The sequence below is a fragment of the Physeter macrocephalus genome, chromosome 18 (genome assembly GCF_002837175.3).
Source record: "Physeter macrocephalus isolate SW-GA chromosome 18, ASM283717v5, whole genome shotgun sequence".
In the NCBI taxonomy this organism is placed as follows: Eukaryota; Metazoa; Chordata; class Mammalia; order Artiodactyla; family Physeteridae; genus Physeter; species Physeter macrocephalus.
Genome location: NC_041231.1, coordinates 60939104 through 60955725, shown reverse-complemented (window position 1 = coordinate 60955725; position 16622 = coordinate 60939104). Strand labels below are relative to the sequence as shown.

Here is a 16622-nt window from a genome sequence, read left to right as displayed (position 1 = left end):
ATAGACATTTCTCCAAAGAAGACATACAGATTGCCAACAAACACATGAAAGAATGCTCAACATCATTAATCATTAGAGAAATGCAAATCAAAACCACAATGAGGTATCACCTCACACTGGTCAGAATGGCCCTCATCAACAAATCTACAAACAATAAATGCTGGAGAGGGTGTGGAGAAAAGGGAACCCTCTTGCACTGTTGGTGGGAATGTAAATTGATACAGCCACTGTGGAGAACAGTATGGAAGTTCCTCAAGAAACTAAAACTAGAACTACCATACAACCCAGCAATCCCACTACTGGGCATATACCCTGAGAAAACCATAATTCAAAACAAGTCATGTACCAAAATGTTCACTGCAGCTCTATTTACAATAGCCAGGACATGGAAGCAACCTAAGTGTCCATCATTGGATAAATGGATAAAGAAGATGTGGCACATATATACAATGGAATATTAGCCATAAAAAGACACATATTTTTTCAACAAATATTTTTTTTCATTCCTGTTAGGTAAGATCCCTGGGTTAGGCTCTGAAGGGGACACAAATATGTACATGACAGAGGCTGACTTCACTGAGCTGCAAGCAAGCATAAGGCAGATATACAAATAACTGGAATTTAAGATAGAATTTGGTAAGTGTTATTAGAAAGTTATACATGAGGTGCTGTGACGTTGCAGAGGAGGGACATATAATAGCCTGCTGAGAGGACTAAGGAAAACTTTGTAAGGGTGGTAGCCTCTGAATGGGCTCAGAAGGATGGATAGATGTGCTGAGAAGACATGGGGGGAGAGGGGGAAATAAAGGGGATTCCAAGCAGAGAGAACAAAGAGGCTCAAAGGTGCATAGAAGTTGCGTAGAAAGAACATCAAGATGTTCTATTACTGTGAAAAGCACCTCCCTAACACCATGAAGGGAATCTTTGGGAATTGTTAGAAAAATAGGGTGAGATAAACTGGACATGTCCATTCAGACTTGGACATGAGCCTGAATTTGAACTTTGCCATTCAGGCCTGATGAAAACGTGCGAACAAGGGCCGATCAGAATCAGCCGTGAGCACATCGTCCCTCTAGTCTTAGAATGAACTGGAGAGGCAGGGGAGTGGAGGGAAGCCCTGTGGCTTGGCAGGGGCGGCGAGAAGGGAGTGGACAGGTGGGCTGTCTTGGCAGTGGTGTGACCAACTGGGCATGAAAGGGCCAAGGGCAGGAAGGGAGTGCAGGAGGCATCTCCGTCTGCGAGCCAGGGGGACTGGGGGCAAGGACACGATGAAGCCGGGAAGGGGAGAATAGGCTGGGTAGACAAGGAGACTGAGTCTGGACATGCTGAGTTGCTGGTGGTGTATCCAAGTGACAAAAGAACAACAGCCCAGGGAAAAATGAGGCCAGGGCAGAAGACTGAAATCTGGCATCGCTGACATAAAGGAAATTTAAATTTGAAGCTTGGGAGGGAGAAGACACCAGGGAGAGAATAATGGTTAAATGATTGGTCATGGTCATCTTTAAATGTTTACCTTGACAAAAATATATCTATCCAACAATCAATGTTAACAATATGGAACTAAGCCCATGTTTCCCAAACTCTCTCCTGGGAATAATCATTTTATTCTGTGCAGTGGGTGGTACTAGGTATTCTTAAAAAAAAAAAAAAATTCATGATCAAATGGTAGGTTAAACAGAATGTAATAAATTATTTTATCGTAGATTAAAACTCCTCAGTAAAATTAAAAACTCCTCAGAGCTTTAATATGCTGCCGTGCACTGTAAGTCTCTAGTGGGAGAACCCGTGTGCAGCTTTCCTACATATCACCGGGCAGAGCACACTTCTTTTCACAGAATACTGACCAAGTCCTGTGGAGCACCGTGAGAGAAGTGCTGCTATAAAGTACAATAAGGGGAAAATGCACTCAAGCAGTTACCCTCCATTTGTTAAACAAACACTTTCCCTGAGGTCCGCCCGAGGCCCCGACAGAGACTGGAGCACGGCGGGGACACGCCTGCTCTAACCTGCCAGCGTCTATGGGAGAGAAGACCATGAGGCACGCACACCCCTGGGCTCAGCAGTCCTGGTTACTGACCTGAAAAGCAAAGAGGACTGCGCACCCTTCCCCATCTCAGCCCTCCTCCCCAGCACGGGCTGGAGGCTCATGGGACTGGGCTCTGGACTTCTGAGACTAATGGCCTGGAGAAAGTCCCCATCAATCTGAACTTCAGTTCAATGAGCCACATGTGAACAAATGTCCTTGCTCTACCCATTCCCAGAATTTTTCTCTTTTTAAAAAAAATGATACAATAACATAATACTGATAAAAACTATATAGAACAATGGAGCAACCTGCAACACCAATCTGGCTGTTGTCAGTCCAGCACGATGTCACTGCGGCCCAGAGCATCAGGGCCCTTAGACATGCTCAGCTGGGCCTCTTGACCAGCAGAGCAGTGAGCTCTGAGTGCTGCGCCCTGACCCACCACCCATGCCTCTGCCGTCAGGGTTCCACACCTCTCATCCCTCCGTCTCAGTTGAAGGCCCCCCTATGCCCTGGCCTTTACTTACCTTTCCAGGTGTATTAGTAACTGCTCTTCTAAAAGGCTCGTAGGGGGTGAGGAGAAGTTTCCTGCCTTGGAGTCTGGAGGAAAGGTGGTGCCATTAACAGAATCAGGAGCTGATTCTGCAGGCTGGAGGAGAGGGAGGACGAAGAGGACCCTGTGCAGTTACTGAGGGTCCTGTGCATATCAGGCTCTCTAACCCTTTGGCATCTGTATTCCTCTACACACTTAGAAATTACTGAGAATCCCAAAGAGCTTCTGTTTATGTGGGTTCTATCTATTTATATATACCATATTAGACATTAAAAGTGAGGAATTTTTAAAACACAAGAGTACACAAGCATATGTTCCGTCATTACACATCCTGTAGCCTTTACAAAGCTCCACTGCACACTTGTAAGAGAGTGAGAGTGAAAAGGCAAATAACACTGTAGCATCACTTTTAAGATAGTTTTGACCTTGTGGGACCCCTGGAAGAGTTTCAGAGACCGATGACGGTCCCCAGATCACACTTGAGAACCACTGTGCTACTGTGTCATCAGGATCGCTGCCCAACATATACCTGGACATTTGGGACTTAAATGAATGGAAAAGTCTGAGGCTGGAGATACGTGCTTGTGAGCAAAGAACAACAACAACAAAATGATAGTTGAAGCCAAGAGCTCGGAAGATAGGGGAGAAGATGACAAAGAAAATAACTTTGGGGAAGGTTAACATTTAGGAAGGCAGGATTTAAAAAAGGAGTAAGTAAATAATACAGAAAAAAGAAAAAGAAAAAATGATGAGTAAGAGCTAGAGGTTCTCAGGATCAGTGAAGGCAAACAGACAATGTGGCAAAGGGTATGGGATGCTAAAGAGAGGCTGGGGGTGCAAGGGCAGTGGGGAGAAGGCCACGCAGCTCCACTCTCCTTTTATTGTTGTAGCTGACATAAATGTAACTTAGGGGCTTTTAAGAGTTTTTCTTAGGACTTCCCTGGTGGCGCAGTGGTTAAGAATCTGCCTGCCAATGCAGGGAACACAGGTTCAAGCCCTGGTCCGGGAGGATCCCACGTGCCGCGGAGCAACTAAGCCCATGCGTCACAACTACTGAGCCTGCGCTCTAGAGCCCGCGAGCCACAACTACTGAGCCCACATGCCATAACTACTGAAGCCCACGCACCTAGAGCCCGTGCTCCACAACAAGAGAAGCCACTGCAATGAGAAGCCTGAGCACAGCAACAAAGAGTAGCCCCCGGTCACCGCAACTAGAGAAAGCCCGTGCGCAGCAACGAAGATCCAACGCAGCCAAAAATAAATAAATAAATAAATAAATTTAACAAAAAAAGGATTTTCCCTTTATCCTTGATAAGCAATGTGTTATGACAGCTTACTGTAAGGAGTCCAGGTGGACTTTTACCTTTATCCTGCTTGGGACTCCACCTACACTTGAAATCTCCAAACATATGTCGCCCTTTAATTATGGAAAACTAAGCAATTTATCTTTAAAAATGGCTTCTCTTTCATCCCTTCCACTCTTTTCTTGCTGGAACCTCCATTAAGCATATACTGGAGCCTCTGGGTCAAGATATGATGACTGGATCATGGCCCACCATGGTCTTCTTAAATGACTTCCAGAGAGAACCTTGTGCATAATATTCAATGAAAAGTTCTACAACACATCAGTTGTAAAAGAAAGGGAGTGAGTTCAAGACCTATAGTCTGACCTTTCAATGAATGCAGTGATGAAGGTGAGATAAAGGCTTGAGGGGATAGCAGGTCAAGAAAAGGGCATTTTATGATAAGAGAAAACAGAAAGGGAGCCACTGACACTGTAAAAAAGAAAACAGATGGAAGGCTGAACCTTGGCAAGGAGGAGGGTTTTCTTCAGAAATAAGAAGGGACGCAAAGGTGCATGATAATCCGAATATTTCAAGCAACAAAGAAAATACGAACACTCCTACTGGGATGGCTTCAGTTTTGCCTGTAAAACAGGTAATGCTGTAATCTGATAAGAATGACAGAGGTAGGAGGGGTCTGGGTATGAGAAGTGGAGATGGTCTGGAACAGCCACTGTGGATCCTGCAGTACTGATTCACCAACAGAGGAAGGGAAGGCCTCACGAGGGCAGAGGCATGCTGACATTTGTTGGCACAGGTTGTAGTAAACCCCAGCACTGGTACATGACTTCGGCCAAAAATTCTTGGCAACTCAAGATGTTAAACAACTGCTCCTCTTTATGGGCAGAGTGTCAGGAGGAAAGATTCAGGGAGCACCCCCTTCTATGGAAAGCCTGGAAATCAATGGGAGGTTTGGCTTCATACGTGTTTTGGTCATAAAATCCCATAAGCAAAGAGGTCATGGAATTCTTTCCTTTAGAGGGCAATCCGGTCAACCTTGTTCCAGCCCATCAAGAACTAGATTAAGAAAGGCAATACTTTAGATGAAGATCAGCAGAGTATGACACAAGGGCCATCAATTCTCTGAGCAAACATGTCAAAGGCAAATATTTTGCTAACTTCTATAAGTCAAAAAACTAGACCTTCTGCTAAAAGTCCACCTTCTTCCATGAATAGTTATATTAATATTATATACACAGTGTTCTTACCCAAGCTGAGGCCTGTGGGGCATACAGGGGGCTATTAATAATGACTTGCGGACAAGGAGCTCATGGGGGTGACCCAGGCAAAGTGGAGCACGTGGCCCACCCTCACCATGCGTGACCCACACAGCTTTTCTCACAGGAGAAAAGGAAAATTCCCAGAAAACTGTGAGCAACCAGGACAGAAAGCCATTTGAAGTATGTAATATATTCAGATGACTGTGGTTGGCTAAACTAGAACAGCACAATGACAGCTTAGAATATGGAATGAGGAAGGGAGTGACTCTTCTAAAGAAAAGATTGAAGCCATCATGAATCCCAGGAGACTCAAATCAGAGCAGGCTCTGTAGCTGGCTAGTACCAGAACACTTTTTTTTTTTTAATGCCAAGTTTGGAAAAGATGGTTATTGGGGTAATGAAATTATTATTATGATGACTCAAATAATAATTCATCAGTAAAACTGAATCCAAAATAAAAGAGCTTCAGAGTGGTCTAAGCATTCCAGTAGCTCATCAGGACAGGGCATAAAAGGAGATACCTCTTAGGAAAAAAAATAATCTGTGAAAATGACTGAAGCATGTATGAATAATAAGGATAGTAAGAATGCTCTTTAGATATTTAACACTGGCAAGAAGAAACAGTAATGGTTCGTAAGCAATTTGGAGTCTTCTCCAAATTGGTTGGGCAGTGGTTCTGCCCGTGTTCTCAAACTGTGGTCCCCTGACCAGCAGCATCAGCATCACCTGGGAAAAGTTGTTAGAAATGCAGATTTCCAGGCCCTCCCCAAACTTACTGAATCAGAAACTGTGGGGGTGGGTGCCAGCAATCTTTAAGTCTTCCAAGTGTTCCTGAGGTACAGAAAGTTTAGGAACTTCTGCTTTATAAAAGCAGCTATCTTAGCAGCTGAGACTAGACGGAACAACTTTCACGATCCAGGTGAAGTGTTAGGTAAGCCTTTCTTTAGAGCCTCACTGCTAAAGCACTAAGTTCTTGCTAATCAAAATGTGGGCCATGAACCAGTGGCCTCAGCGGAATCGTGGGTCTCAGGGTACAACTACAGAATCCACATCCGCATTTACAAGATCCCCAGGTGATTCCTCTGCACTTTAAAGTTTGAGAGGCACTAAACTAGGGCAGCACATTTAACTAACTAGTGAGAGGAGGGGAGATTCCTGCCTGCAGGCACCTCCTCTGAGACAAGTGGGAGGCCTCACCTCTAACTCAGGGTCTGAGGCTGGACTCTGGGACAAGCATGGCTCTGGAGGAGCTACCAAAGCTGCAGGCCCTGCCTTTCCCACTCACTGCCCCTGGAGCCCCCTGAGGAAGCCCCCACTTGTCGCTGCTGACTTTGACCTAGTGAGCTGCTTGGCATAAACATGCTCGAAGGTGTGGCCGAGTGTACACCTCTCCAAACTGACTATGGTTTAAAATGCCAGGAGATAATGCAAGCATAGATCCGAAGTTCAATCCACTTCATCCCATAGGTAATAGAGTAGAAATATACAGGTGTTTTTGTCCCCATTAAATCACTTCTCTCCTGTCATTTTAAATAGCAGGTGAGATACTTCCCAAATTTGGAAACTACTGAGTTGTGAGAGAGGAAGAAAAAAAGTTACCATGCTCTGCTTCAAGAAAAGCCCACCAGGTTTTTTTTCATCTTCAAACAAGTAAAAAATATTTTTATTTTTTGCAACCAACCTGATAACATGGATCCCTCATTAGAAGTCTCAGACAAATTAATACTCTCAGAAAATGAAGAGATGGGGCTCGATCAACCCACTCTCTGAAAGAAGAAAACAAGAGAGAACATGTTTGTTCATGTTTAAAGGCCAATGTGACAGTTCATGAACAATGCAAGAAGAATAAAAAACATCTAAAGGAAGAGCATTAGTTTATCTCAAACAGTCTGCAATGGGGACTGTTATTTGATTCTTGAACACTTGACCCATTTGAATGCAAAACACATAGAAACTGTCATTGTCACTACAAAGTAGAGGCCCCCCAAATTATTTGGTTCACAGGGCCCTTACTGACTCACGGCAGCCCCTGACCAAAAGAAATAGCTACAGGGTTCAACTTTAAAAGACTTGATACCCTGATAACTTAGTATCCATTTGAAAAAATAATACACAGACACTAAAAGAATTTTTATTTTATTCTTAATCACATTTACTTACTAATGGGGTGTGTGCACCTGTGGACACTAAATAACTTCTCCAGCCTTGGAATCAGATCTAACACCATTACCTCCATTCCCTCTTCCACCTGACTTTCCCAGGGCACTTGCTTTTTATCACAGTAACCACTGAAAACCCAGCTACAGAAAAGTAAGCCATCAACTAAGGGAAGGCAGTACCATCTAATGTGGAAACTGTAACTACCTGGGGTAGTTTGCACTGTGTCTGACAGATGTTGTGTATCATTGCTGTTTTCCTTGAAATTTAAAAATATCCCACGACACCCCTGGGGGTTCTCTGCAGCCCCCAGGGCACTTCAGCGCTCCCTGTGGGAAACATCGTGATGAAATATTTTCTTACGCCTTAGATCAGTCTCCCCGGAAGCAGACTCTTCCATGAAGACTGGTGTGCACGTGAGTGATTGAGGACATGCTCTCGGGGAGTCCACCTGGAGTGGAGAGCAGGGGGTGAGGAGTGGGGAAGCCAAGTGGGCAAGGGCCCTTCTGTGCCAGCCTCACCTCCAAGGACTCCCCACCCCCACGGAGGCAAGCACCCTGGCTCTCCTGCTCCAAAAACGGCTGTCATAGTGTGTGGGGGGTGGGGGGGCTGCAGCAGGGACGAGGGAGCAAGTTCTCAGGCACTGCTGCTCTCCGGGCCTGCGGGCAAAGTGGACTCAAAACACCAGAGCGGGGTGCCAGGGCCCAGCCGCTCACATGGGCGCTGCCACCCAGTCCTTGACTGAAACCCTAGTCACAGGGGCCACCAGCACGGCTGGGGCTCACTGCAGACACGGCTCGCTCAGTGGGTTCCAGCTCGAGGGAGCAGAGTGGTTGGCGCGGCACCCCAGTCGCTCTGGGGTGGGGTCATCGGCACACCCAGCACCCAGCCCAGCTGCTGTGACTCCGTTAGCAGCTTCTACTTCACTGCTCAGCTGCTCTGTGCCAGTTAGAGTTAGTAGTAAAAATAATTCAAACTGGGAAAATTTTTCAGGCTGCTCCAGTGTTGCCACTCAGGCTGCAGAGCGTGAACACTGCGAAGGGCCTTTCATGGCACTCTGTGAGGACGCTTCTGCCCAAGAAACTAGGGGAACAGAGCCCAGGCTGAGGCCGGGACCCATGGCTTCCTGAGTCTCAGCTGACAGTTAGCACGTCTGAAACTGAATTCATGCCCCGCCACCCCCCACACATAAACACGCCTCACCCCTCCAGGCCTCCAGTTGATCAGACCGAAACCCTGGGTGTTTTCTCACCTCCTCTACTTCCCTCACATCTTTCATCCAATCCCTCAGCACATCCTGTCTGCTCTACCTTTAAAATATCTCCTCATTCCCACCACTTTGAGGTCGGAGGTAGATGGGCCCCTGGGCTGAGCAGGGGTGGTTCGTCAAGCAGAATAAATTGGAGCTTTGTTTTCCCTGGACACGCCAAGGACAAAGCTAGTGGCAGGAGCTGAGCTCTGAGGGGGAGTAAAGAGATAAAACGACCACATCTATCACTACTGAAGTCAAGGAAACCTCCCTGACTGCACATGCGCAGGAAGGCTCCTTTGGGGTCAAAAAGGGGCGACATCATCCCATAACAGGTGCTGTCAAACCTCCGTTAGCCTCTGCACTGGAATCCATCTGGGCAAAAAGATGTGCACACATATCGGGCAGGGCAGTAGGACAGGTCAGGTGTGGGGAAAGAAGCGAGATAACTGGCTAGAGGAGAAGGAAGTCCCAGAAGAACCGCCCCATATAAATGATTTAACCACCTCTTTATTGCACTCCTCATTCAGGAGGATGCCCACACCCTTTCTCTCCAGGTGTGTACTCCTGTTTTGTTTCTGTCTAAATACACTGTTTCTCTGTGTGTCCTCCCACATGTTGTGCTGTGTCTCTAATAATAAACTTTGTACCTGTTTTCGCCTCCTTGATTCATTCTTGCTTTCAAACAGGGGCAAGAGCCAGGGGAACTTTGCTTCTAGCCTCCAGCCCCTGCTGGACTAGCAGCTAGGATTCCTGGTTTTCATCCAGGCTACGCAGCTCCAATTCCTAGGCAGGGAAATAAGATCCCGCTTCAAGACCACTCACCGCTGTCTCTCCGAGATCAACTTCTCACTCCCTCGTCTTCTATGACCCTGGTTCAAGCCACCATCATCTTTTGCTTGAACTATTGCAAAAGCCTCCCATCTGGCTTTCTTGCTTCCATATTTGTCCCCAACTTCAATCTTCACACGTCTGCCAAGGAGACAAACATCCTCCCCTGCCCTCCTCCAACAGTTCTCCCCTCACTCAGTCCTCACGCCCCCTGAGGCCCTACAGGACCCAGTCTCCCCAGTGCCTCTCAGACCTCATTCCCCCCACTCTCCACTGCCCCCACCCATGCTCTCTCAGACACACTGACCCTCTCATAACATGGCTGGGCTGGGCTGGGAACCTGTGCCTTTGGTACTTCCCATGAAGCAGACTTCTGTGACTTTTTAACACTGGAACCTCCCATACAACTATACAGATGTCCTCCGACATGACATGAGACCAGTCACATGCAGTTGTTCTAACCAAAGTGTATGTCAAGGTGCAGAAGCCACTAACACAGCACAGCCTGGACTCCTGAGGTGAGGAAGGGGGTCTGAGCACTGCCAAGCACTGGACCTGCCTGCATCACCTGTGGAAGTCAGTCCCTGCCAGGTGACACGTCTTACAGTGCCAAACTAGTCCAGCAGTGGCACTGGGTGCAAATGTTAACAAAAACCTAAAACAAAATGTGTCTGCTATTTCATACATAGCCAAGAAAAACAGAGAAAGATAATGGAAGCTACTTTGGACTAGAATCCACATAATTTCTCCCACCCTCTCCCACCTCCACAGCTGAACTTGTTGTACATCCAGCAAAGTTAGGACACTTTAAAGATCTGTCCCTCAGTCAAGTGGAGCATTTACTTGAGCTGCAGTCCCGAGCCAACCCTTGCCTGGCTTGTCTGATATTGATCCTTGACATTTGGTGGGAAATTCAGCTTTGACTCTTCCACAATGCTGAGAAATTCAACTCTGTCCCAAACCTGCCCATCTCAGACCTGAGTGCACGAGACACACCCTCCTAGAAGGCAAGCCAAACATCTGTGGTTCCTGTCACTGGAGGTGTCACCCCCCAGCCCAGCCCCCTTACACTCCGCCCCAAGCCACTCACTGTTCCTTCCATCTACTAACTTAGCTCATGGGAAGGAAGTTGGAAATATGCTTTTCCCGTAGCCTTATATTCCCAAGGATGTTTGACTGCTTCTTATAAATTAGAGCCCCCAGCAGAGGCCTGGCTCTACAGATAGAGGTTGAGCAAGATGTCCCAAGAACATCACTGGCTGGGAGTCACTCTTCCTGCCATTACCAAGGCTCCTGGCAAGAGCTGCCTGCCACAGCCACCAGCAACATCACAGCCCTCCTATAGCCAGGGCACCATGACAGTGACACCTCTGCTATGGAGGCAAAGCTCAGTTTCTTCTGAAAATAAAGGCAGGACTCAACCCATCTAAGGCCTGCAGCCAGGCAGAATTATCCAAGGCCACAGTGGGAAGCTGCACTATATTTCATCCTAAGTTCCTTGTACTGGGAAAAATAATGCAAATTTGAAGTACATTTTGAATTTAAAACAATCACCTCTGGGAACACTTGTAAGGATGTGGTTATTCTGAGGCTCCTATTAGAGAGAGAATACCTTTAATCTCATAAGTAGAGGGATGGCGCATGACTATTTTCCCTTCCAGGTGCTGGGGTCAGCTAAAGATAGCGTGTAGCCTGCAGTGCAGTGCAGACACTACATCCCAGAGATCTAACAGGAATAATGATCCAGTTGCAACAGCTGCTGGTAACCTCCTGAGGTTTAATGCTGGCTGCTCTTCATTATTTAGGAGGAGAAGCCATGGGACATATTGAGAGATGACTCACACTACAAATATGTGTGTACTTGAAATTTTTCCTGTTAAGAATATACAATCTACATGAGGAAAGTCCATGGCCTTTCGAATGTTTTTTCACATTAAACATGAAAAGGATTTTTTGTTCTGTTTCTTCTTACCTCTAAAAAAAAAAAAAGAAAGGAAAAAGAATTCCGGAATGGTTTTTGCTTTGTTTTTACCATAAAAGGAGTGTAAACAAATGAAGAGCTCCAGAAAAGTCTCAAAGTTCTGTTCCAAGCAAATGGCATTTTTTTGTTCTACAATTTAGGAACTGTGGCCCAAAGCTATTAATATGTCTATGTGATTCTGGCCTGTTGTAAATGTAAATAGAATTCCTGGTGTCTGGGTCCTGCAGGGCCTCCCCTCTGAGCGGTGACCTCTGAGGAGCAGTTGTTCCCTCCATGGCTTCCAGCCCTCAACCTCCCCCCTCACCCAAGGACCTGGCTCACTGGCTGGAGCTCTGCTGTTCATGGGGAATGGCATGTTCTGTAAGGTGATATAAAGCTCTGTTTGCCAAGAGTCGGGGGACTAGGAAACTCACTGAGTCTAGTGTAAGCAGAGGATTACAGAGAATAATAATGACAGACTCTAAAGATGGCTGCCTTTGTTTGACTGAGGAGGAGCCAGGTGATGGGTCCAAGAGCACGCATAGGTAGCAGAGCTGGGCCCTGACTCCCAGGCCAGGGCTCCCGCATCCCCCACCTCCACCCGGCACAGAAAGGGGCTCTTAGACATGTCTACTGCGGGGGCAGGCATGTTCTGCACAGTGGTGAGGGGTCTCCTGAGGTAGCTCTGAAAACCCTGTCTGTCGGCAAAGACAGTGTTTCCCTGGAGGCTGTGTTCCAATAGAGCAGCTGCACAGCAGCAGATTCATGACCAGGCAAATATTTATCCCCTCTTGTGACTGAACTTTTGCCACTGCTTTCACAGGACTATTACCACATGGCAGTATGACCAGGCCCCAAGGCCTTTGTCCATGACCACCTGCAACATCGCTTTCGGCATCAGATGCCATTTTCTGCAATCAGTATAAAAAAAGAGAAGGAAAAATGGTACCACCAGGGACAAAGCATTTGAAAAGAGAAAGGGTAGTTGGGGTTTCACCTTCCCATGCAGTCGAAGAAACCAGTATGTGATGTGAGAGTCACAAAGCTGCAGGACTGAGCACTGAGAGTCACACGGTCTGGGGTTAACTCCATCCAGGGGCTGATGCAAATGCCAGAGGTCACAACCTCAGCTGGCTCCCACCCAGAAAAAGCAGCATCTTCAGAGGAGGTGTTATTTAGATTGCCCTTCTCATTAACGCACAAAACAACCACCACCAAAAAACTACCACCTTTCACTAAAAATTTAAAAGTGGAGAAATTCAAACCTGTTTCAGTATAAATATTACCTCAAATTCATACGACAGAGCCCTATTTTTCTGGATAGTTGTAAAAGCAAAATTCACATCAAAATAGACATGTAAAACTTAAAAGGAATAAGAAAATGTGAAGAAATGAATTATACATGAGTATTCAAGGAATCTTTACTGACTTGTTCCACTATTCTTAATGGGTAGTGTCATCCATTAAACCTGGCCCAGAAGAGACACCCAATCAGAGGTCCATCCAATTCGTCATGTTGGTCCCAAAAGTCAGACAGATATTGAGTAGAAAGGACTGTTCTAGCTGTTTCTTCTCCATGGCTGGTGAAAGTTTCAGAGATTGAATGCTTTCAGATATTTGCTGATCACCTACTGGGAGCCAGGCACTGTTACACGCCCAGAACTACAGCCTGGGCAAAACCATGCCCTTGTGTTCACAGAGGTTACCATTCAGAGAAAGAAGACCAATAACACATACAAACAAACAAAACTGCACATCAGGTGGTGACCAGAGAAAAACAACCCTAAAGTTAAGGGTTTAGGGAGTCCTGAGACTGCTATTTTAGGAGAGTCAGAGAAGGGTTTTCTGATAGGGTTAGCATCTGAGTGAACTGAGGAGTGAGTCAAGGTCAGAACAGCTAAAGAGTTAAGTATCTAGTTCCTGAGCAGGAGTGCACTGGTTTGCGCAAGGAAGCCCTTGGGGCCTGGAACAAACTGAGCAAAGACAGCGAAATAGGAGCTGAAGTTACAGAGGTGGTAGGAGCCAGTTCTGTAGGTCTTTTGTAGAATAGGAATACGGATTTTGGACTTTTTATTCTGGAAAGTCACGGGAAGGCTTTAAGCAGAGGACTGACATTATGTGACAGAAATTCTGAAAAGACCCTTTTGGATGTGCTGTTAGGAACACCATACCATAGGGAGTCAAGGGTCAAAGCCAGGAGCCCAGTTAGCCCACTGCAACAGTCCAAGCAAGAGACAGTGGCAGCTAGGACTAGGTTAATAGCTGGGAAAGACTAAAGTTGAGAGGAAGGCAAGCTGAGTAAGAGAAATCAAAAGTCCCGTTTTAGGGATGTTAGCTTTGAGATGCCCAAAGAAGTCCACCAATCAATACGTGAAAGAAAATACTAATTTATAGCAGGAGAGAGCTGTACTTTAGTCTCTCAAAGCAAAGCTGATAGAGGAGCTCAGGAACAGGTGGACTTTCATAAGTGGGGGGTTTTGGGGGACTGATTGATTTTAGCCATGGAAAGGGGGTTCCTGGAATGTGTTCCAGCTTACTCCCTGGCTCTCAGAAGCTCATGTACTGATGGGAAGTTGTCACTTACTGATTCGGTCAGGTTTAAAACAGGTTCTGGTGCTTACGTGTGGCCAGCAAGCAGTCCTTTCCTGGGAAGGTGGGAACATTTTAATTTCTTGCCTGTTAGATATCCAAGTGAATGAGTTTCACAAGAAGCAGTAGTAAATAGTAGAAAAGAGAGAACAAAATTACTCAAGTGACACCTTTCTGTGGGGCAAACCTGAAAACCAATTTTAAACATATTGGGTTGGCCAAAAGGTTTGTTCAGTTTCTTCCACAAGATGGCTCTAGTAGCACTTAGTTGTCTTTAACTTCATTCGAAACAATTTTGTTAGATTGTATGTGACAGCTGTCATATCAGCATGCATTTTAAAAAAGACATTAAAATTGGCGAATTTTTGTGTAGCCATTTTAATATTGAAGATGGAAGAAAAAAGCAACATTTTCGGCATATTATGCTTTATTATTTCAAGAAAGGTAAAAACACAACTGAAACACAAAAGAAGATTTGTGCAGTGTATGCAGAAGGTGATGTGACTGATCGGACCTGTTAAAAGTGGTTTGCGAAGTTTCGTGCTGGCGATTTATCTTTGGACGATGCTCCACAGCTGAGTAGACCAGTTGAAGTTGATAGCAATCAAATCGAGACATTAACTGAGAACAATCAACATTTTACCACATGGGAGATACTCAAAATATCCAAATTAAGCATTGAAAATCATTTGCACCAGCTTGGTTATGTTCATCACTTTGATGTTTGGGTTCCCCATAAGTTAAGTGAAAAAAACCTTCTTGACTGTATTTCCACATCGATTCCCTACTTAGAAGTAATGAAAACATTCCGTTTTTTAAACAAATTGTGATGGGTGATGAAAAGTGGATACTGTACAATAATGTGGAATGGAAGAGATCATGGGGCAAGCAAAATGAAACACCACCAACCACACCAAAGGCTGGTTTTCATCCAAAGAAGGTGATGTTGTGTGTATGGTGGGATTGGAAGGGAGTCCTCTATTATGAGCTCCCTCCGGAAAACCAAACTATTAATTCCAACAAGTACTGCTCCCAATTAGGCCAACTGAAAGCAGCACTCAATGAAAAGCATCCAGAATTAGTCAACAGAAAATGCACAATCTTCCATCAGGATAACGCAAGGCCACATGTTTCTTTGATGACCTGGCAAAAACCGTTACAGCTTGGCTGGGAAGTTCTGATTCAACCGCCATATTCACAGGACATTGCACCTTCAGATTTCCATTTATATCAGTCTTTACAAAATTCTGTTAATGGAAAAAAATTTCAATTCTCTGGAAGACTGTAAAAGGCACTTGGAACAGTTCTTTGTTCAAAAAGATAAAAAGTTTTGGGAAGATGGAATTATGAAGTTGCCTGAAAACTGGCAGAGGGCAGTGGAACAAAAGGGTGAATACATTGTTCAATAAAGTTCTTGGTGAAAATGAAAAATGTGTCTTTTATTTTTTCTTAAAAACCAAAGGCACTTTTTGGCAAACCCAATACTTTGGCTAATAAAGAACCAGGGAATCAGCAAGGCGGAGGAGAACACAGTACCAGTCAAGGTTGTGCCTCAGCCCCTCAGCTACTGGAGCTCTCAAATGAGGTGGAATGGATTTGTCTTCAGGGTCCATTCCAGTTCTAATTGGATGACACTTTTGTGTGTGCATATATACATATAGTGTGCGTGTATATGCAATTTAAGTTTGGGATAAACTCTAAATAACATTTTAGGAGAAATTAACATGTAAGAGCTAGATATTTCCTCCAAGTTAGGAATCAGCTTGAAACTTACAAGCTTATTTTCTTCCTTTCTACATTTAACGTTGTGAAACTTAGAACAAAAGGGAGACAAAAAAGACAAGATTCTAAAGGATTCTACTCTGCATCAAAGCACGTACAGTTGAGGAGATTTGTTCAAGATGGCAGAGTAGAAGGACGTGTGCTAACTCCCTCTTGCAAGAGCACCAGAATCACAAGTAACTGCTGAACAATCATCAACAGGAAGACACTGGAACTCACCAAAAAAGATACCCTACATCCAAAGACAAAGGAGAAGCCTCAGTGAGGTGGTAGGAGGGGCACAAATCACAATAAAATCATATCCCATAACCACTGGGTGGGTGACTCACAAACTGGAGAACAATTATACCACAGAAGCCTACCCAGTGGAGTGAAGGTTCTGAGCTCCACGTCAGGCTTCCCAACCTCAGGGTCTGGAAATGGGAGGAGGAATTCCTAGAGAATCAGACTTTGAAAGCTGGCTGGATTTGACTGCAGGACTTTGATAGGACCAGAGGAAACAGAAATTCCACTCTTGGAGGGCACACACAAAGTAGTGTGCATATCAGGACCCAGGGGGAAGGAGGAGTGACCCCATAGGAAACTGAACCAGACCTACCTGCTAGTGTTGGAGGGTCTCCTGCAGAGGTGGGGGGTGGCTGTGCCTCAACATGGGGACAAGGACACTGGCAGCAGAAGTTCTGGGAAGTACTCCTTGGCATGAGCCCTCCCAGAGTCCACCATTAGCCCCACCAAAGACCCTGTAGCCTCCAGTGATGGGTTGCCTCAGGCCAAACAACCAACAGGGAGGGAACTCAGCCCCACACATCAGCAGACAAGTGGATTAAAGTTTTACTGAGCTCTGCCCACCAGAGCAACACCCAGCTGTACCCACCACCAGTCCCTCCCATCAGGAAGCTTGCACAAGCCTCT

General features: G+C 45.6%; 1 protein-coding gene across 1 annotated transcript in view; it reads right to left on the bottom strand.

The window, feature by feature from the left end:
* The window catches only part of NEK10 (NIMA related kinase 10), a 325365-nt gene that overhangs the window by 252503 nt on the left and 56240 nt on the right, over positions 1-16622 (bottom strand). The window contains exon 7 of the mRNA XM_028479673.2: positions 6824-6908. Within this exon, the coding sequence (XP_028335474.1) occupies positions 6824-6908 (85 nt within the window). The remainder of the gene's footprint in view (positions 1-6823; positions 6909-16622) is intronic.